Source organism: Montipora foliosa, chromosome 6 (assembly GCF_036669935.1).
Source record: "Montipora foliosa isolate CH-2021 chromosome 6, ASM3666993v2, whole genome shotgun sequence".
NCBI lineage: Eukaryota > Metazoa > Cnidaria > Anthozoa > Scleractinia > Acroporidae > Montipora > Montipora foliosa.
The window spans coordinates 36,911,275-36,928,732 of NC_090874.1; the positions used below are offsets into that span (position 1 = coordinate 36,911,275).

Consider the following 17,458-nt stretch of genomic DNA (forward strand, 5'->3'; position numbering starts at 1 on the left):
TTTTTCAGGATTCTAAGAGCCGATTTACACGGTACGATTTTTGTCACATGCGACAACGGCTTACGGCAGGCCCACGACATGATTTACGATTGTTGTGTAGATTACGTCAGAAAAAGTGTCGTAGCATTTTAAAACATGTTTTAAAACGATTCAACAATCGTAAGTCACTTCGTAGGCCTTTCGTGAGCTTGTCGCATGAGACAAAAATCGTACCGTGTAAATCGGCCCTTTAAAGGCGTAGAGTCGATTGTTGGCTTTTTTCATTATCGCATCACAAATGGACAGCCCATCCAGGTGAGGTCATCCGAAATATGAACCCCAAGCAACTTGAAACTCGACATGCGCTCAATAAAGGCACCGCCCACCACGATAGGTTTCCAATTCTAACTGTTGTATCTAAGGAAGTCAACAGACAACTCTTTACTCTTAGCAGGGTTAAGGTGTATGTTATTTGTAACCCGCATATGACTCTATTTTGTTGACAATTAACAAAGAATGTCGTTGACCATGACAGAAAATAATAATGGAGGGAAAAGAATCAATGCGGCGTTTCTAGATATTGTTAGGTCACGAAACAAGTGCCCAAGACAACAATGCGCTAAGTATGTTAAGGCTGCTGAGAACGCATTAGTTCTTTTCTGGTGCCTCAGCTGCGATACATTTGATAGAAACAGTTTTCAACTTTGCGGAGGGTCTGGCTTATCGTTTGAGACATGCCTTAACATGCTTGAACTTGACTTGCATCAGAGAAATGGTGTACCTTCATGCAATACTCTTTGGCCTCGTTCCTCAAATCACCTGGATCCCACCAAAAGAATCGTAGCAGGTCTCTGAATTCATCATTGACAAAGAAATGGTGAAACCATGCATTACTTTCACGTCACATGTCGAAAACGACAGAGAACGCCTGTCAAACTGTCAGTCATCTCTGGCCCTTGTACTAATAAGTTCTTGTTTAGTGAAGTTCCTATGTACGTGGCACTACAATCGAAAACCACTCTTATTTGTGGATGTTTGGTGGGATGAGAGACCCATGATGAGGGACGTAGTTAATTCGGCCATTTCCAATCTTGACACTTTTGCTGTCGCTTAGGGAGGCCTTTTAAACCCAATGGGCTATCATACCTTTACCTTTCATAACCTCAGTGCAACCCTTACGGTGATAGGGATCTCTCTTAGATCTTGCCTTCAGTAGCGATAATCTCCTTAGGGCCTGTGACCGATTGTTAGGCAGCTCTGTGTCTTCATGGCGCAGTGACAATGGCATCTCGTAGTTCGCATCACTCCTTTTGTGAATTCCAGTTCCCAGGTTATCCAGGAATTTACGATCCTCCACGCACAGCGTAGGGGAATTGAGGCCTGTTGTCTCGAGTCTCTCTCAAAAATCTCTTTCATGCAGGCAGCACTTAAAATATTTTTGCTCGGTACTCTGTAGCAAAGGTTGTATTAGAATTTTGAAAATTAAAATTCATCTTCCAACTCGGCTCCCTTAATCCTCACGATGTTAACGAACGCTTTTCATTTAACTAATATCTTCCTATTTTTCACGTTGCCATGTTACAACCAATAGCGTAGCTCCAACTCTACTATAAAAACCACACGTAACCTACAATTCCTCGATTCGCTCTGACGAAGGGCTAACGCTCGAAATTCTCTGTACGGTGGCCAATTTACATTATCAACTCCGTTGATAAAACCAAAATTTTTGTATACTACTTCCCCACCGACGCAGCACCACAGTTTCTTTAGAAACTACCCCCTTCTTTCAGCATATAAATGCAGTTTACCTTGTGAAATTGATTCCGAAAAGTCATTAACATAAATTGAAAAGAGTCTGGGCCCAACTAGGGAGCCCTGATGAACTCCATACTTTACTCCTAGTAACTCTCACTTACTGAATGCCGTTGACTTCAAGAACTTGATGACGATTTGTTAGTAACCACATCAAAAGGTTATCATTTATGCCACAGGCTTGCATCTTATCACCCAGAATACTGTGGTCAACGGAGTCGACAGCCTTGCGAAAATCTATGAAAATAACTCCAATCGCTTACATTTGGCCCAGCTCGGGACATTATCACACTTGTTCTCCTTTGATATGTGACCATAGGTCAAGAATTTAAGGAAAAAGCCCCTTTCTTACGATAACTGAATTTTTTCACTTCAGAGTTTTTTAATGAATTCTTGGCACAAGTCAAGACCATGTGACTCACTACTACAATATAGACGGGATACCTTCTTTTCATTCTTTGATATTGTTTTTCCTTCCTTGATTTTGGTTAAAGTGTACTAGCTTCATTATTCCTTCGAGATCTACAATCATGGACAAAAGTGTTGGGAAGGTAACTTCATTTTACAGATACCCCTCCGGCTCCCCCTTTTCAATGTTGGATTTTCCAGGGGAAAAAAATGGTGACTTTTCTTACCTGAAGAACTCAAACATTGAATATGGGGGAGGGGGTCCACAAGAGCATGGTATTTCCCAAATACTTCAGCCAATAGTTAGAAAAATCGAATTAGGTGTGAAGTGATCTGATGCCCGAAACCTTCCCAACAACTTTTGACGACGATTGTAGTTTTACTCTTATAGGTTGTAGACTAGGGTTCTTTCATAGACACATTGGTGACCAAGCTGGTGAGGTCTGGTAAGCATTGCACCTCTGCAATCTCCGTAACGCAACAAACAAACTCTAAGAATGGCGGAATTCGAAACTTGTTATCACTGTGTTTCAGCTGATAATCTCCCTCTACTCTGACACCCAATTTAGGATGTGCCCAGCAGGGTAGCACTTTCACAAGCTCCTTGTTGTCGTGTTGCTTGTTAAGGGCTTCAACTGAGATCCTTTACTGACTACACGGCGAGCTCACAAGTCTTGAGGAAGTTAGAAAAGTCACGTAAGACAATTCCGTCTCTATATGGAATGCTTGGCCACTTTTCAAGTCGTTTACGAATCTGCGACGACGGTGGGGTTTTCTTTGATTCTGTGTGGGCGTTTTGTTTCTGAACGAACTGGTAACATTCGACGATCCTTGTGCCCCTAACAAGTACTGTAAGAGATACACAATTTTTTCATTAGAACTCATGGCTCGTTTCTCAATCATTGTCTCAAAGGCAGCCGTTTAAGGGGTCTCCATCAAATACCTTTAAATGGGGCTTTGGGAAAGTAGAAGCCTCCATACCCCCTGCCTAAGTGATGTTCTTTAACAGCTATAAAGATACCAGGAGTGGTTGGCTGATTGTTTTGTGCGCTCATCGGAGGATGAGAGAATCATGTCCTCCTGCTGCTTCTGGGAATCAACATTCCTTCGATCATGTTCTGGGTTGGTTTGCAACACCCTTTCACCAGACTGAATGCTCTGTTGGGACAACGATGGATGCTCTTCCTTGGCAACTGGCTGAAACGAGTACGGAAGAGGAGTTAAGCTGGATGTAGAAGATGCCCACAGAGATGACATATTCCCGAGTACGTTCATCCTTAGTGTCGATAGGAATTTCGGACTGCTTCAGGTCAAGCAAATTTGGATTCTTCACTTCTTCTTTTTCGTCGTCGTCGTCTTCTTCTTCTTCTTCTTCTTCTTCTTCTTCTTCTTCTAACTTAGCCGCTTCATCTACTTCTGCCTCAGCACTTTCATTTCCAAAACTATAAAGACATATTTAACAAAGGCCAAGCAGAGTTCGTTTTCTTTACCATTTTGACTAATTTAACAATAGAGAAGTGAGATAAATTTTAGCATAACCTGTTGCCGCTTTTTGTTTTGAGTTTTGTGGCCTTAACAAGTCACGTGACCTCATTTGCATGCGTCATCTACATCAATATAAAAATTTTTGTCACGTTATTAGTCTGCGAAAGTCTTAGGTTGTTACCTTCAGAAGTTAGGCAGCCCCCTTACTTTTTTGCGCAATTAATTTGGGGCCAGGTTGGGGCCCATGCCTTAACTGATTTACTTGAGAATTTCGCATCTTTTTCTTTGCATTTCCACTTTTGTCTCTGCTTCAATTTTAGAATACTTCAATTCGACTTCCCTTTTATCCAGTTTTGTCATAGATTTCAATTCAATTTCAAAACAGAAAGTTGAGATGAATTCGACTATGACCAGTTCCTTTTGAAGACGACGATTTGTCACTACGGCGCGATCGAAGCTCTTCCTTTTCCAACTCCAAATTCCGCTCACTGATTTTTATTCTGAGCTCATGACTGCTTGTTTGCACAGGTTCTCTGCTACACTGATCCCATCACGAGCCACCTCACTTTGCAATAACAACACATACTTGGGGTATACTTTTTCAAAATTTGCCCTGAGTTCTCCTATAATTGCTCCCTCCCTCCAAAGGTATCAGAATCAGAAAGTTTCGTCCAGATCAGGTAGAGTCAGGTTGAGGGAATCAAGCCTTTCCTTTAGCTTTCTTTTAGTGTGCACGTGATCTTTTTCCTGTGAGTGTGGAGGCGTTTAGACTCTCGAGGTGTTGGTGCCAGCGTGGAACTGTACGTGACTGTTTTTTGTTTCGTTTTGTGTTGGGGAGAAGGTTTTTACGAATTAACCCACATTAAAATGTGGTTTGAAAATGTGCTGCTAAGCGAAGAAAACACACTCTGACCTAGTCCTGTTCCGAGACTCCCTCTTACCCCGCCCTGAGAATGGGCCTGGAACCCAGGCGGGAAAAGAGAGAGTCCTGTATTACTTGCAGGCGCATGTTCGGAATGAGCCAATCATATTGCCAGGGTGGATGTATAAACTGATAAAGGACAAATGCAAACTCCGACAAAAAATCGTGCATGAAAATTACTGCGTGATTTGCGTTGTCAGGAAAATAACATCGAAATTATGCCTTGTCGTGACCAAACGAGGAGAAAAAACCGAATAAATGTAACGACAGAGAGAAGATCGCAATACATCTGTGCAGACGCTGAACTAGTAAATGTAGCATTGGATTTCACTTAGCAACAAAACAGCTCGGAGCCAGAAGTACTTTATCTCTAACAATGAGTTTCAGAAGGAAAGTGCTTTTCAATTAAGTAGCATATTTCAAGGATTTAGTGGAAGGAAAATCATCTTTCATCCTTATTAATTAATATTCACGAACAAATTTTTACCAGAAAAATAATCCTAACAATCAACGTCGGGATAATCGATGTTTAACTGTGCAAATACATGTATAAATTAGGAACAATTGCGTTATCAACACAAACTGATATGTAAAGAAACAAATAGTCCAGGTTGTGATTCAATTTCGTTTAATTCAGTTTTATCTAACTTTATCAGGAATAATGCTCAGTTTTTCTGTCACGCAGGTCCTCCTTTAATTTTTCCGATATAACAATCATTGCAGTCCCAACAGGCAGCTCTATATACAAACTTAGCCCTTTGGCCACGGCTAACTCTATCCTTATAAGGAAAGAAAGATTTAATGCAACGAGTGAGTTTAAACATTACTCTGTGGAAAAATTACTCTGAGTAAATTGCTCTACTCTAATTACTCTTAAAATTACTCTAAATTACTCTGTTTGTGTATTATTCTTGATAAAGCTGAGATAGCCAAAAAAATAGAGTATTTACGACATTTTTTATCAAACTGTTTTACATTGGTTATCCAAACAATTTGTTCTCGATTTTGAAAAACGAATTGGTCCTAGACGATCACATTTTCAATTAGTACTGTGCAACTCAAATATATATGTTCACTGGATCAGTGAGATTATCATATAACTAGATCGAGGGAAGTAATGAGCAATAAACAAGAGTTCAAGCAGGAGATTTATTAGTCATTGTTGAGCGATTCACATCCACGACCTAAAGTACATTTGTAAGTTTCGTACTTCCACTGTAACACACAGTGAGCTTCGTCAACAACTTACGATATTTTTTGCAATTTTAGCGGCTGCTCTTGCACGAATTCTTTATAAAGACTCTCGGGAGAGCAATTAAATCACAATTTGATATTTGATATTCTGCGTCAACATCATGAAGCTGTTCAGTTAGGTTTCAGGGCACAAAATCCCGTGCTTTTATGTCATCCATCTGATTCTCCACCATAGGGACTCACGATAAGAAGGAATGATTTACAATTACCATCGGATTCGGATCGAAAAAAATCACAAAAACATTAAAGGAACAACAATGTTTCAAACAGCTACAATAGCTTAATGAGCTCTTGCTGCTTTAACAAAAACATCATTACCGGCAATGATTGCATAAATAGCTTGCAGTTGTTCCTCCTTAGCCACAAAGATTAAGTGGCATTTCTTAAATGCGAAGTCAATGCTCTCCAGAAACTTGGCATCATAATTTTCTTTCACATTATCCGCCATGTCTCCAGTATAAAAGCACTCCAATAAACTATGCCCAAATAAGGAATCATTTTCCAAATATGGTTTTTCTCCCAGTTTTGGGGGAAAAAAGGCGTCATTCTGAGCATGCGCCTGCAAGTAATACAGGACTCTCTCTTTTGCCGCCTGGGTTCCCGGTAGGCCCTTCCCAATTATGCTATCATTTTTTTGGCATTATTTGGTTAAACAAGCATTTTTTCACACTTTTTCTGTAAAAAGAATTGGGTTCCCGGTAGGCCCTTCCCAATTATGCTATCATTTTTTTGGCATTATTTGGTTAAACAAGCATTTTTTCACACTTTTTCTGTAAAAAGAATTGCTAGCATTATCAGTTAGCATTTTGCATAACTTTGATCTAGATTTCAGCACTCCAAAGACTTTAAATGCTGAGAATTTAAGAATTTGAGAATTGAGCATTGTGATGATTTGCTTTTGTGTTTGAGAGAAGGATTTCTGTAATTGAAGTATGAATTGAGATTCGAAAGACGTCTGATCCTAGCTGGTCAGCGGTTAACTTTCAGATGCCGTTCACGTGCTGGCTGAAACAAACATGATGGCGTCAGCCAATGCCACGCCATCCTCTCGAAACTTGCAGCTCATAAAAGCAAATTCTTACGGAAAACATAGACCAGTCCCTTCAACGAGCAACACAGAATTGTGCTCTTGTTGACTAACTCCAGGTTAGCGTCATGTCACAGTACAAGCAAGCGCTAAGGACTTTGAACATTAAAAAACTGTTTGTTTTGGCTGTATCAGAAGTTTTACAAACAAGCAATTAAGCACTGGCCGCTTTATTCAGTTGATGATAAGCACACATGATGCCTGGGTTTCTACGTTTTGCTTGAAATAAAACAAAGCATTAATGTTGTCTGGAACTACAGTAGCATTATTTTGAGAATCGAGCATAATTTGAGCATTTTTGTGGCGTAAAACGAGAATTACTAGGAGCATAAAATGCCAGTTTTACTAGCATAATCGGGAAAGGCATAGTTCCAGGTTCATTTTCTGAGCGGGTAAGAGGGAGTCCCCGACTCCGACCCCGACTCCGACCCCGACCCCGACCCCGGCCCCGGCCCCGGCCTTGGCCCGGCGTTTTGGCTACTACAGCGATCAGACAAAGCAATATTTATTTGGTATATACGTATTGCAAATTATTGGTTGAATTTCAATACGAATACAGGTTCCCACGCGTTCTTCTCATCCAACAATTGTTGGATTTCTGCAGCAGCTTTTATAGGTTGTTCAAGAAAAAACGCAAAGCCCTTCGCCACGGTAAGAACATCTATAAAAGCGCTTTTGGTTTTTTTTCCCGACCCGGTCATTCTTGTAAATAATGATCTTTCCTAACTTGATCAACGAAGTAGCTAAAAATGGTGTTCAGTGCGCATGTGCAACAGCTGACCGTGTCCCTTTAAAAATCAATATTAGTAAAAATAAGAGGGATCTAAGCCAACAAAAACGTCGAGGAAGTGTTTTAAATATATGATAAATGTACACGTCCTCACATTTTGAGTTTTAAAATTAAAGTAACATATAACATGTTGTTTACAGAAATCAGACCTCGCACTTAATCATTATATTACTGCCACTACCTAGCTAGACTGACCAGGAGACAAACGAATATGCTTCACCGAAAAGATAAAGCTGAAAAAGAGTTTGCTTGACCGGTCAAGCAGTTATTTATGAATGGTAGGAACCTTTGTGGGTACGGTTTGAAGAGGGATATCGATAATCGTGTGAACCCTTTGTGGTCTAGAACTGTTAATCATAAAAATTTTTCTGGTACACAGAAAGAGGTCCCGAAAGGCTCTGCGGTAGTCGCGGTTTGAAAGCCAATAGACGAACGGGTTGATAGTACTGGACAAGAAGACAACAAAAGTGGAAATTGTGAAAACTCGACGCGGTAAATTTCCGCCTCCTGTAAACGCGTCTATGAAGCCGATGACAGATACGGGAAAAAAACATAGGATGAAACCCAGAGTGGCCTTCATCATTGTCAAAGTAGCGCGAATTTCCATCCATTTTCTGTATTCCTGATCTGCTCGCCGCCGATTGTCGTCCATCTGGGCAATTTGGTGGTTGCTTGATCTGATAGCAAAGAAACACTTAGTGTAGCTGAACACGATGAATCCCATAGGTAATCCAATGAAAAAGAGAATAAAAAGAGTGGTGTAGGTCATGTTGACGTCGAATGAGTAAATACAGATTGCTTTTCCCGGGTGAAATGCATAATAACCCCATCCAACCAAAGGAGGGACGCTGGCGATGCTCGGTAAAAGCCACAACAATGCGATTATCACCATGTTGTTTCTCCTGGTAAAAATTACTTTGTTAGCAATCGGGCGACAAACTGCGAAGTAGCGATTGACAGAAATCGCTGCCATGTTTCCCATTGAAACTATGGCAAAAGAGCACAGGAGAAATCCTTGGAAATCGCAGACCACCGGTCCAAATGGCCATTCGCTTGAGAGGAGGACCTTCAGGGAGATTGGCATGACGATGAGAGACATCAAAATGTCGCTCACTGCTAAATTTGTCACAAACATGTTTGGAAGCGTACGAAGGCGGCGATATTTGCAAACAGCGGCACAGACGATACCATTACCAACAAACGCAATGATAATAAGGAATGTCAGAATTAGAGGCTCCATTATCCTTGATACGATGTTGCGATGAGACAAGTCAAATTTCAATTTGGGGTATTCGTTCAAGAAAGCAGCCATGAGTTTCTTTAGCTTCAACTGCAGATGCACTGATATGTCAACAATTTCGACTGAGCTGGCAGCTTAATTTACAAAACGTTTGTCCAACATTTTAAATTATAAAATAATTAGGATAGCACGCGCACTGTCATTGGTCACTATCAATATCTGTGTTAAGACGAGAGTGTGTAAACACGGCTGTGACAACACACGAATTTTGATTGGTTATGTGTTGTCATACGCACGTGTTAATTGGCTGGTAGGAAATTTGACCGCGTATCAAGAAAATTCGTTTCAATCAAGTAGTAAAAACACTGTCATTGTCCTTCATTTATCGAATTGTTTTTGAGAAATATTTTATAAAAGCAATAGAGGACTTTTTCCGTGTTTACATAGCCTCATCTAAGTACTCGGAAAGTTGGGAGAATCTCGACAGTTGTGCAAAGTTTAACCCTCAATCGCGTCTTGGGTTTCCAAAACTCCCATCTCCCCCCCCTATGCAAACATTGAAAAAGTGCCCATTTTCGTTTTGAGGATTTTTGAGGAATCGGGCGTGATATATTGATCCTCTGACAGCCCGAAAGCTGTTGAGAGCGACCTTTAAAATTTAATCACAGCCGGTGACGACTCAGCTCAGCCGGTGTATTGTTTATACTACATTAAGGTAAATCCTCTTTAGGCCGCCATTCTATCTTAAATTCTTCACCGCCGACAAATAGTGATAATACAGGTTAGCATGACTTGTGTAATTTATTGTCGTTTATGCCACTTTTATGAGGAGTTTCCGTTTTTGCCGCTTTTGCTTAATCGAAAACTAGTTGCTATGATTATTTTCATTTGCCGGTAACTATTGAAATTCGAGTTAAGTGGTCTCAACCTTAGAAACAAACAAGGCTTCATTGTTATAGTTTGACCTGAAATGCGTTTTGGAGTAATGTGTCCAAAAGTAGTGCCAGTAGTTCTTCATTTAAACTCGGTAAAAATCTTCAGTAAAGACAATAGCTTTCTAATTACAATAATGAAATATCATAGGAATTAACTTGAAATTATTATGAAAATACTGTTCTACTGAAAAGTCCGACAGCGCAGATTCAAGTGCGTGATTAATTTCCTTCTTGAACCGCACAATTGATATTTAATCGCACCCTAACATTTTCAAGTAAGGAGTTCCACAATAGTGCACCGCTGTAGAAAAAAGTATGTTTCAAATAATACGCGGCTTGGGCAATGTCAATTTGGGGAGAGAATTACGCAAATCGGTCGCTAAATAGTTACCGAATGTATACAGAGGTCAAACTGTTGAAGGACTTGAACATCATCATGTTTCTTCCTGGTCCCATTTTAGTGTTTTGAGAATCAAGGTTGAACTTTCCTCTAAGCTGGCTTATAGAATCACTTCACGGTTTTGCTATTTGTGTAGCATGGTTCTCAGATAATTACTCAATCTATCCCAAACGGGGCTACAGTAATCAGAATGAATAAGGTTCTACCATTCAGACAAAGCCTTATAGATTTTAGGAACTTTTGTGAGGTGGCTAATACGCCTCAAGGCACCTATTGCCGAGAATATCTTTCTATATACTTCACTAATATGGTTAGACCATGAAAGACGATTGATTGGTTGTCTAATTTGATATTGAGTTCTCCAGAGCTTCTGATCTGAGATCCCATGACCATACACTCTTAGTTTTCGCTTCGTTAAGATTAAGCTTATTTGCTTTCAATTTAAGGTGACCGAACACCGTTTTCAAATATATATGCTTAATTCACCATTATTTTTTATCCTATTTATGCTTAGGCGCCCGTTTTTCGAAAGTATCAAGGTTAACACAGAAGTTTTGGTTGAGGTTTGTGCTGTTGCTATGGCAACGGGGATTGTTAAAAACTTAAAAAATGCTTTTTGTTTCTTTAAAAAAATCCAGATTTCATCATTTGCCTATTACGAATTCACATAAAATCCCTTCTGTCAGCGCTGTTCTAATAAAATTTGACAGAGACAGTTTTCGTAATTCACCGTGTATCGTTTTCACTCAATGTTCTGTATTAAATTCCCTCTGTTAAAAGTCAGATTTTTTTTGAGCTAGATCATTTACGCTGTTTCTGAACGAATTTCTTTGCCACATTTTTTGAATTTCTAACGACTGAGACATCTAGTTGCTGCAGAAGCATGCATACAGTGCTGACGCTTGGAGCTTTGAGAGACTAAAGACAGCGTAGCTTGACTGTAGATAGGATTCAGGAACAACTGTAGAAGGCTGTATTTCGCTTGCTTGATTTGGTGCCGGCAATAGCTGCGAAATAATCATAAAAGCCTCCTATATCTCATCTGCGGAATTTATGGTTTTATTATCAATTTTAATTTCAGAAATGACTCGATTTTTGCCACATTTTTCTCAACAAAAGTTAATCAGTGTCCATGTTGTGGATTCTTTTTTCCTTCTTTTCCAAATTACGCATGAAATACTGTTGCTTGGCCGATTTTCTCATGTCGTGCGTGCATATGTCGCTAAACGGGCCACTGTTTGGTTTTCTTAAATAGCTTTTCTCAAGAGAAAATAAAGGGGGAAGAAAGAGCATCCCCCACACGTCCTTTTCAATAGTAATATGTCTCAAGTTATTTTCAGATCGACTCCCACGCTGTACAGATCCCAAGGTAACAGCCAATCATATGGCCAGAATGTATTCCGCGTGTATAGCCGACACCAGAGAACACATTCCCGCCATATGATTGACTGTTGCCTAATCCCCTTGGGATCTGTTAGAATACAAGTCTTGATCTTACGACGAGTGCCTACACATTCATAACATGCACACTTTGGTCACAATCGCTAATACCAAGTTGAACTATTACCCTAGAATTTGCCACTCTTTTGGGGCGAGTTCGGTTGTTTACAATTTTCTTTGCGAAACAATGCGATAATTCTTATATCCAAGCTTATACAAATTAAGGACACTTCGAGCTCAATAGCTTTTCAGCACCACCAGGGTCAGTTTACCCAGTCTAGATTTTGGGGAACTAATAAGGAGGTTTCTTATTGAAAATAACTGAAGTTTATAAAACGGAGTTTACTTAAGAAAAAACAGGGAAAATAGGTAGTTGTGCGAATCAGTGAAGTCGTGAGTATTCTTTAACCTTGCAGCAATTCATAACCACAAGTCTTGTTTATTATTTTATTTGGCTTCTTCCTTTACGTTTGAGTGTCTCGTCTGATCCGCCTTGTGGTGCTCCGAAAACAATTCAAATCGCTCTCCTCCGCACTGGCAATGAGCAGTGTCGTTCTGGATTTTGAGTCCACGCGGTAGATAGTTTCCTGTTGAATGATGCGCAGTCCCTCGAAAATTCAATGATGTTCATTCAACACAGGCATTGTAGAAAAAGTACTTGATCGCGTCCTTGAGTCATGTTTAAGAAATGATCCCCTTATCCTAGATGCCATACGTTTACGCCTGATTCAACATACAAGGGATTTCAGATGCATTTTACAATAGGAAAACAAATTTTCTGCTGACTATTTTCATTTATCACCATCCGTAAGAAACTAATTTTTTGTTCAACAAATTATTGAAATGCAAAACCTACGCAATTACAAAAAACGTTCAACTCGCAATACAAATGAAGAGCGCTCTATATATAGTTATATACTTTTCGTGACTTTTCGTGATGATTTGCCTAGTACCTTTAACTGGAAAAATCTTATTGCAATTTACAGGCATGCACCTTCGGCAAATTACAGCACTTTCCATCCCTCTAGAGGCGAATATCAGATTTTTAGACGGCTCAAAAAGCAGGCAACGACGCCTCTTCACCAACAGCTGAAATCCAATCCGATCCGAACGTTGATCCGTTGTTGCGCTTTCCGTCCGAAGAAAAAGCGACCTTAAAGGACTAGCAGACAAGCAAATTGTAAAACCACCTTCCCTTATAAACTTTTCTTGTCTATCCTCTTCATCAAGAGGTCAGTCTGGTCGACTTTTCAATTTACTCCATCTCGGAGTAGAAACTTTTACGAATCCAGCTGAGACCCGTTTTTAGAAATTGCCGAAAACCTTTTCGGGTGCCTCAATTCCATCTGCATCCTAAAAACGGAGAGCTTTTAAGCCATCAAAAGTAAAAATCATTTTGCTTTTTGTTTTTTCCAAACAAGCCGATCATATTTCGTAATGTTCATGTATGAATGTCAGCGGATCTTGTAAAAATAAATAGTTGAAAGAGTTCTTTCAGCCTATTCAATTTTTACGTTTTTTTCGGGTGCCTATTTGCCTATGTCATTTAAATAAGTAATAAACCTGAGTGGCTGAAAGTGTGTTCATCAACATGTACTTGTCACCATAGCCAGGTGTTTCTCAAAGTGTCGAAAGCTACAATTCCAAAGTTATGATTGACTGGATCTAAAAAGCGTTCTGAAGAAAAGAAACCGTAAAACGAAAGCACTTATTGCAGCAATTGGTACCCTTAAATATGCTTGATGAAAAGGTTTGTGTTTTTCGAGAAAACAGCGGACGCTTTGGCCAATTTCTTCACGGCCTGCTTAAGTAGTTGGGCGAGGTTTAATAACGGTTGCAATAAAGGAGACTTAGTCTTTCTCGAACCTGCAGTCGATCGGTTCATATTGGTCTTGGTGTAATCTTTGAAACACTTTATTTACCTGTGGATAATACTTCATGGATTTTTTTCCTTTTCCACAACTAAAAAAATAGGTTAGACCAGCGGTGGATCCATGCCAGGAGGGGTGGTGTTAATACCTTAAGAACCATTTTAGCCCGCGTCCTTCATACTCAATTATTTCGCCAATACTTTGATTAAGGGAAAATACAAAAATTTTAAGAAGCGCGTGTTCCAGCACTCATGGTTAGGAAACTATAAGTGGCTTGTATTGCGAGACCTCGTCGTCGTACGCGCCCATAAGCAATACCGCTTGCCATGATTACTATGAGGAGAAAATCATCTCATGGGTTCCTACCTGTTCCTATGAGTATGGTGCTCCGCTACTACTTACTCCATGATTTCCTAACAGATTTTATCATCATCATCATCATCACAAGTATTATTAAGATCATAATCGTAACATTTACAAAATTCTCGAATCTGATTTGCTCTGTGCGCGCCTATTTGTCGCGTAATTGGCGCGCGATCACGTCCAATTACGGGTATTCAATCTGAACAACTCCAAACTGGATACCTGTAATTGGGCACCTACGCCATTTGCGCGTCAATCACATGCACTTGGATGGAGCCTTTTTCGCTGTTTTCCGAGTGGCATATATTTTGGATTTAATAGACCGTATTCATAAATGGCTGCCCATAAATTATTCTTTTGTCTTTGTGCTAATCATCTTCACTAGCCTCACTTTGGAGCAAAAATTCTTCTGAATTTGTTCGTGATAACGAGGCTAGTGAGGATGATTAGCATAAAGACAAAATAATAATTACTTACTTATAGTAGCCATTTATGAATACGGTCTATACGAATGGTCATATTGATCAACGACGTCACGCAGGTACCGCCTTTTTTTCCCCGCTTTTCTTGGTTTGTATTAATACCCAGTATTCGTATTTAGGCCTGCTTTTTAATCTCTACCATGTATATTCATTGCCCATACATTAACAAGCAACTCGTGGTTCTCGTGGCAAGAGCAATAGAGAGTTTAAGAAACGTACCACGACGGCTACGGCGACGAAAACGTTACTTCAAAATATGAGTTTGAGCTATTCTTAGTATTTCATGATTATTCCATCTTATTTATATTACAGCTGTTTTGAGAGAGGTTGTCAAAAAGAAGCGTAAGAGCGTTCGCGACAATGCCGAAATGTAGTACGGGACAGTTACTGTATTCAATATGTAGTGAACGCACAGAATCGATGATGCCACGACCGTACATTGAAGACCTACGATGGTAAGCTATTTGGATGAAAGAGTTCTATAGCGTTAACGAAGTGGCAGTAAGTATAGACTTGTGTCGAAGCTCTCTCCCGCCATCACGCTGCCAAAACAAAAAGGTTTATTAGCAAAAATAATGGCTCTGCACGTGCGCCACGATTTTTTGTACATTTCTCAAACTTTCTGTGGGAAACATGGCAAAAATTGAGTAAAGTTAAAGTCGTCAGAATCTTGCTTTCGCTGTGAATCCTAACCCTTTGTTACTAATTCATGGCTTGTATCATTTGACTGAAATTTGAGACTCTCTCATATCTCAATGTCAGTAACAAAACCTGAGCATGCATTCCTAGGTGACCTTTTCGATAGCATTGCTGTCATGTTTTCGTTGACTCAAAGTGAGAGTTTACCATAATGCCTTTCGGCATTGTGGCGTACGCTTTTATGCTTCTTTTTGACAACCTTTCTCGAAACAGCTGTATACAATATGGGCGAAATGTCCTGTAACTGGATTGGTACGGACGAATTTGAAGTAAAAAGGAAGACTAAAAGGTTCACTGTAGTTTGTCCACGCTGTCGTCAAAACCTTAAGTTTGGTCATTTCACTAAGGGCCTGTTTACATGGAGGTGGGGGACCCCAGGTAGGTGAGGTAACCCGCCTAGCCGTGGTCGAAAAATGGCCCGTGTTTACATGCAAACTTACAATCCCGGGGTCCCGGGGTGACGTTACTAGACGTTGTAGCAAATGCAACATGAACTCGAGCCCGGCTAGGCTTACCCCACCTTGAGTCGTTAACATGGCAAAATGCGACCCCGGCCGACAGGGTTACCCAACCTTGCAGACCGGGCAACCCGCCTAGGCGGGTTACCCCACCTATCATGTAAACATGATCAAATAAAAATGAGATTATATGGAGAGGCGGGTTACCCCACCTAGGCGGGTTACCTCACCTAGGCGTGTTACCTCGCCTAGGCGGGTTACCGCAACTACCTGGGGTCCCCCACCTCCATGTAAACAGGCCCTTAGTAGTTTTGACGAGTACGGGAGAGAAATGTTGTGCCACACGTGCAGCACGATCACTTTGGTTCTTTTAACCAATAATATCACTGCTCTTTGGCGTTGTCGTTGCTGTAGCCGTCGTCGTTTCTTAAACTCCCTAATATCTCACGAGTGAGTGACTAATTTAAGAATAGACACAAGCCTTCTCTAACAAATACCATACTTAAATAAAAGAGACATATTGCCGTAGCTTTGCTGCCGTTTACATTTTCTTTGAAGGAATTACGACCTTTCCTTCCGATCAAATCCTTTGTTTGGTCAGTGTTATGAAGAGACATGACAAAGAAAAAACAATATCCCGCTCTCTGTTACAATTATGCTAATGAATAACTTACCAACAAAACATTTTGTCACTAACAACAGTGCAATAACGGCATTATTAAGGCGGATGTGACAAAAGTGTGAGCCCACCTTTGAGGGCTTAAAACTAAAATCTCCTTCTCTAACGCCTCTAAAGACAAGATAGTATTCCACTTTTAGCATAAACAAAGCAACATTTGCTTGTAGAAAAGCAAGGAGAAGGTGAAGACGATAGATCACCACAACTAGCTGTAAAATCCTGACTGGTGGCCTTTAATATAACGCTGAATGTTATAAGATTATCGCTTAAAACTAAAATGGCATTCTCCTGCACGTATCTCTCACAGCCTGGTTGCTAAGCCCGCATAAATTAATAAAGGCGCGAAACCGATAAACTATGTGCAAACATTGCATACCCCTCCCATAAGAGTAAAATAACAAATACTGCCAATAAATTTGAAAGGCATTTAAAAAAATTCTCACTAAACACAACTGTCATAAGATGGTCCACTGGCTCAGAGAGGGCTCGCAAACTGTTGTCTACACTAAAGGTGAGATATAACAGCAGTCAAATTGAAACATTGCTGAGGACACAGTTTATAGATTTCAGCTCAGTGGTGGCTTTACGACACGACCAGAGCGAGTCCTTTATGGGGCATTGTCTGTGTCGTGTGTCTGGGCAACTAGCGTAGGTCCAGAAATGCTTGCAGGGGTAGGTTCTTCACTGTCTGAACACCCATGGGCCATTTGTAAAGCATTCTCCGGGTTGCATGGCTCTGGCTCTTGGTCGCTGGAGGAATCTGGCTTTTGCCATGATTTCTTGTTTGCCTTTAGGAGGAATCCTCTATTCCTCCTGTACTGCCCTCCATCACTCGTGCGAACTGTGTACGATCTGGGTTCTTGACTTAGTTTGGATGTAGACCTAGCGCCTTTGTTATAATAGTATCGTTGGGAGGCTTGTTTCAGGCTTCGTCTCTCGTTGGCCATCTTGGGGTTGATGACTTCTGGCTTTAGCTGGTCTCCGGTTGCCGGGCGGGGCACGTAGTCTCCTGCTCATCAAGAGCTGGGCTGGAGAGGATAATCCATCTATTTGAGTGTTCCTATACTCCAGAAGACTAAGGAAAGAGTCCTGGGACACAACCTTGGCTTTCGCTTGTTGCTAAATGGGACTGGTGGTTACATGTCGGAAGCCCC

At 40.5% G+C, this 17,458-nt stretch overlaps 1 protein-coding gene across 1 annotated transcript; it reads right to left on the minus strand.

The window, feature by feature from the left end:
• Positions 1 to 2,844: 2,844 nt before the first annotated feature.
• LOC138005484 (melatonin receptor type 1C-like) lies at positions 2,845 to 9,049 on the minus strand. The gene is made up of 2 exons (XM_068851705.1): positions 8,125 to 9,049; positions 2,845 to 3,059 (listed from the first exon to the last, which is right to left on the minus strand). Exons 1-2 carry the CDS (start codon positions 9,047 to 9,049, stop codon positions 2,845 to 2,847), a joined length of 1,140 nt encoding a protein of 379 aa, XP_068707806.1.
• Positions 9,050 to 17,458: the final 8,409 nt, after the last annotated feature.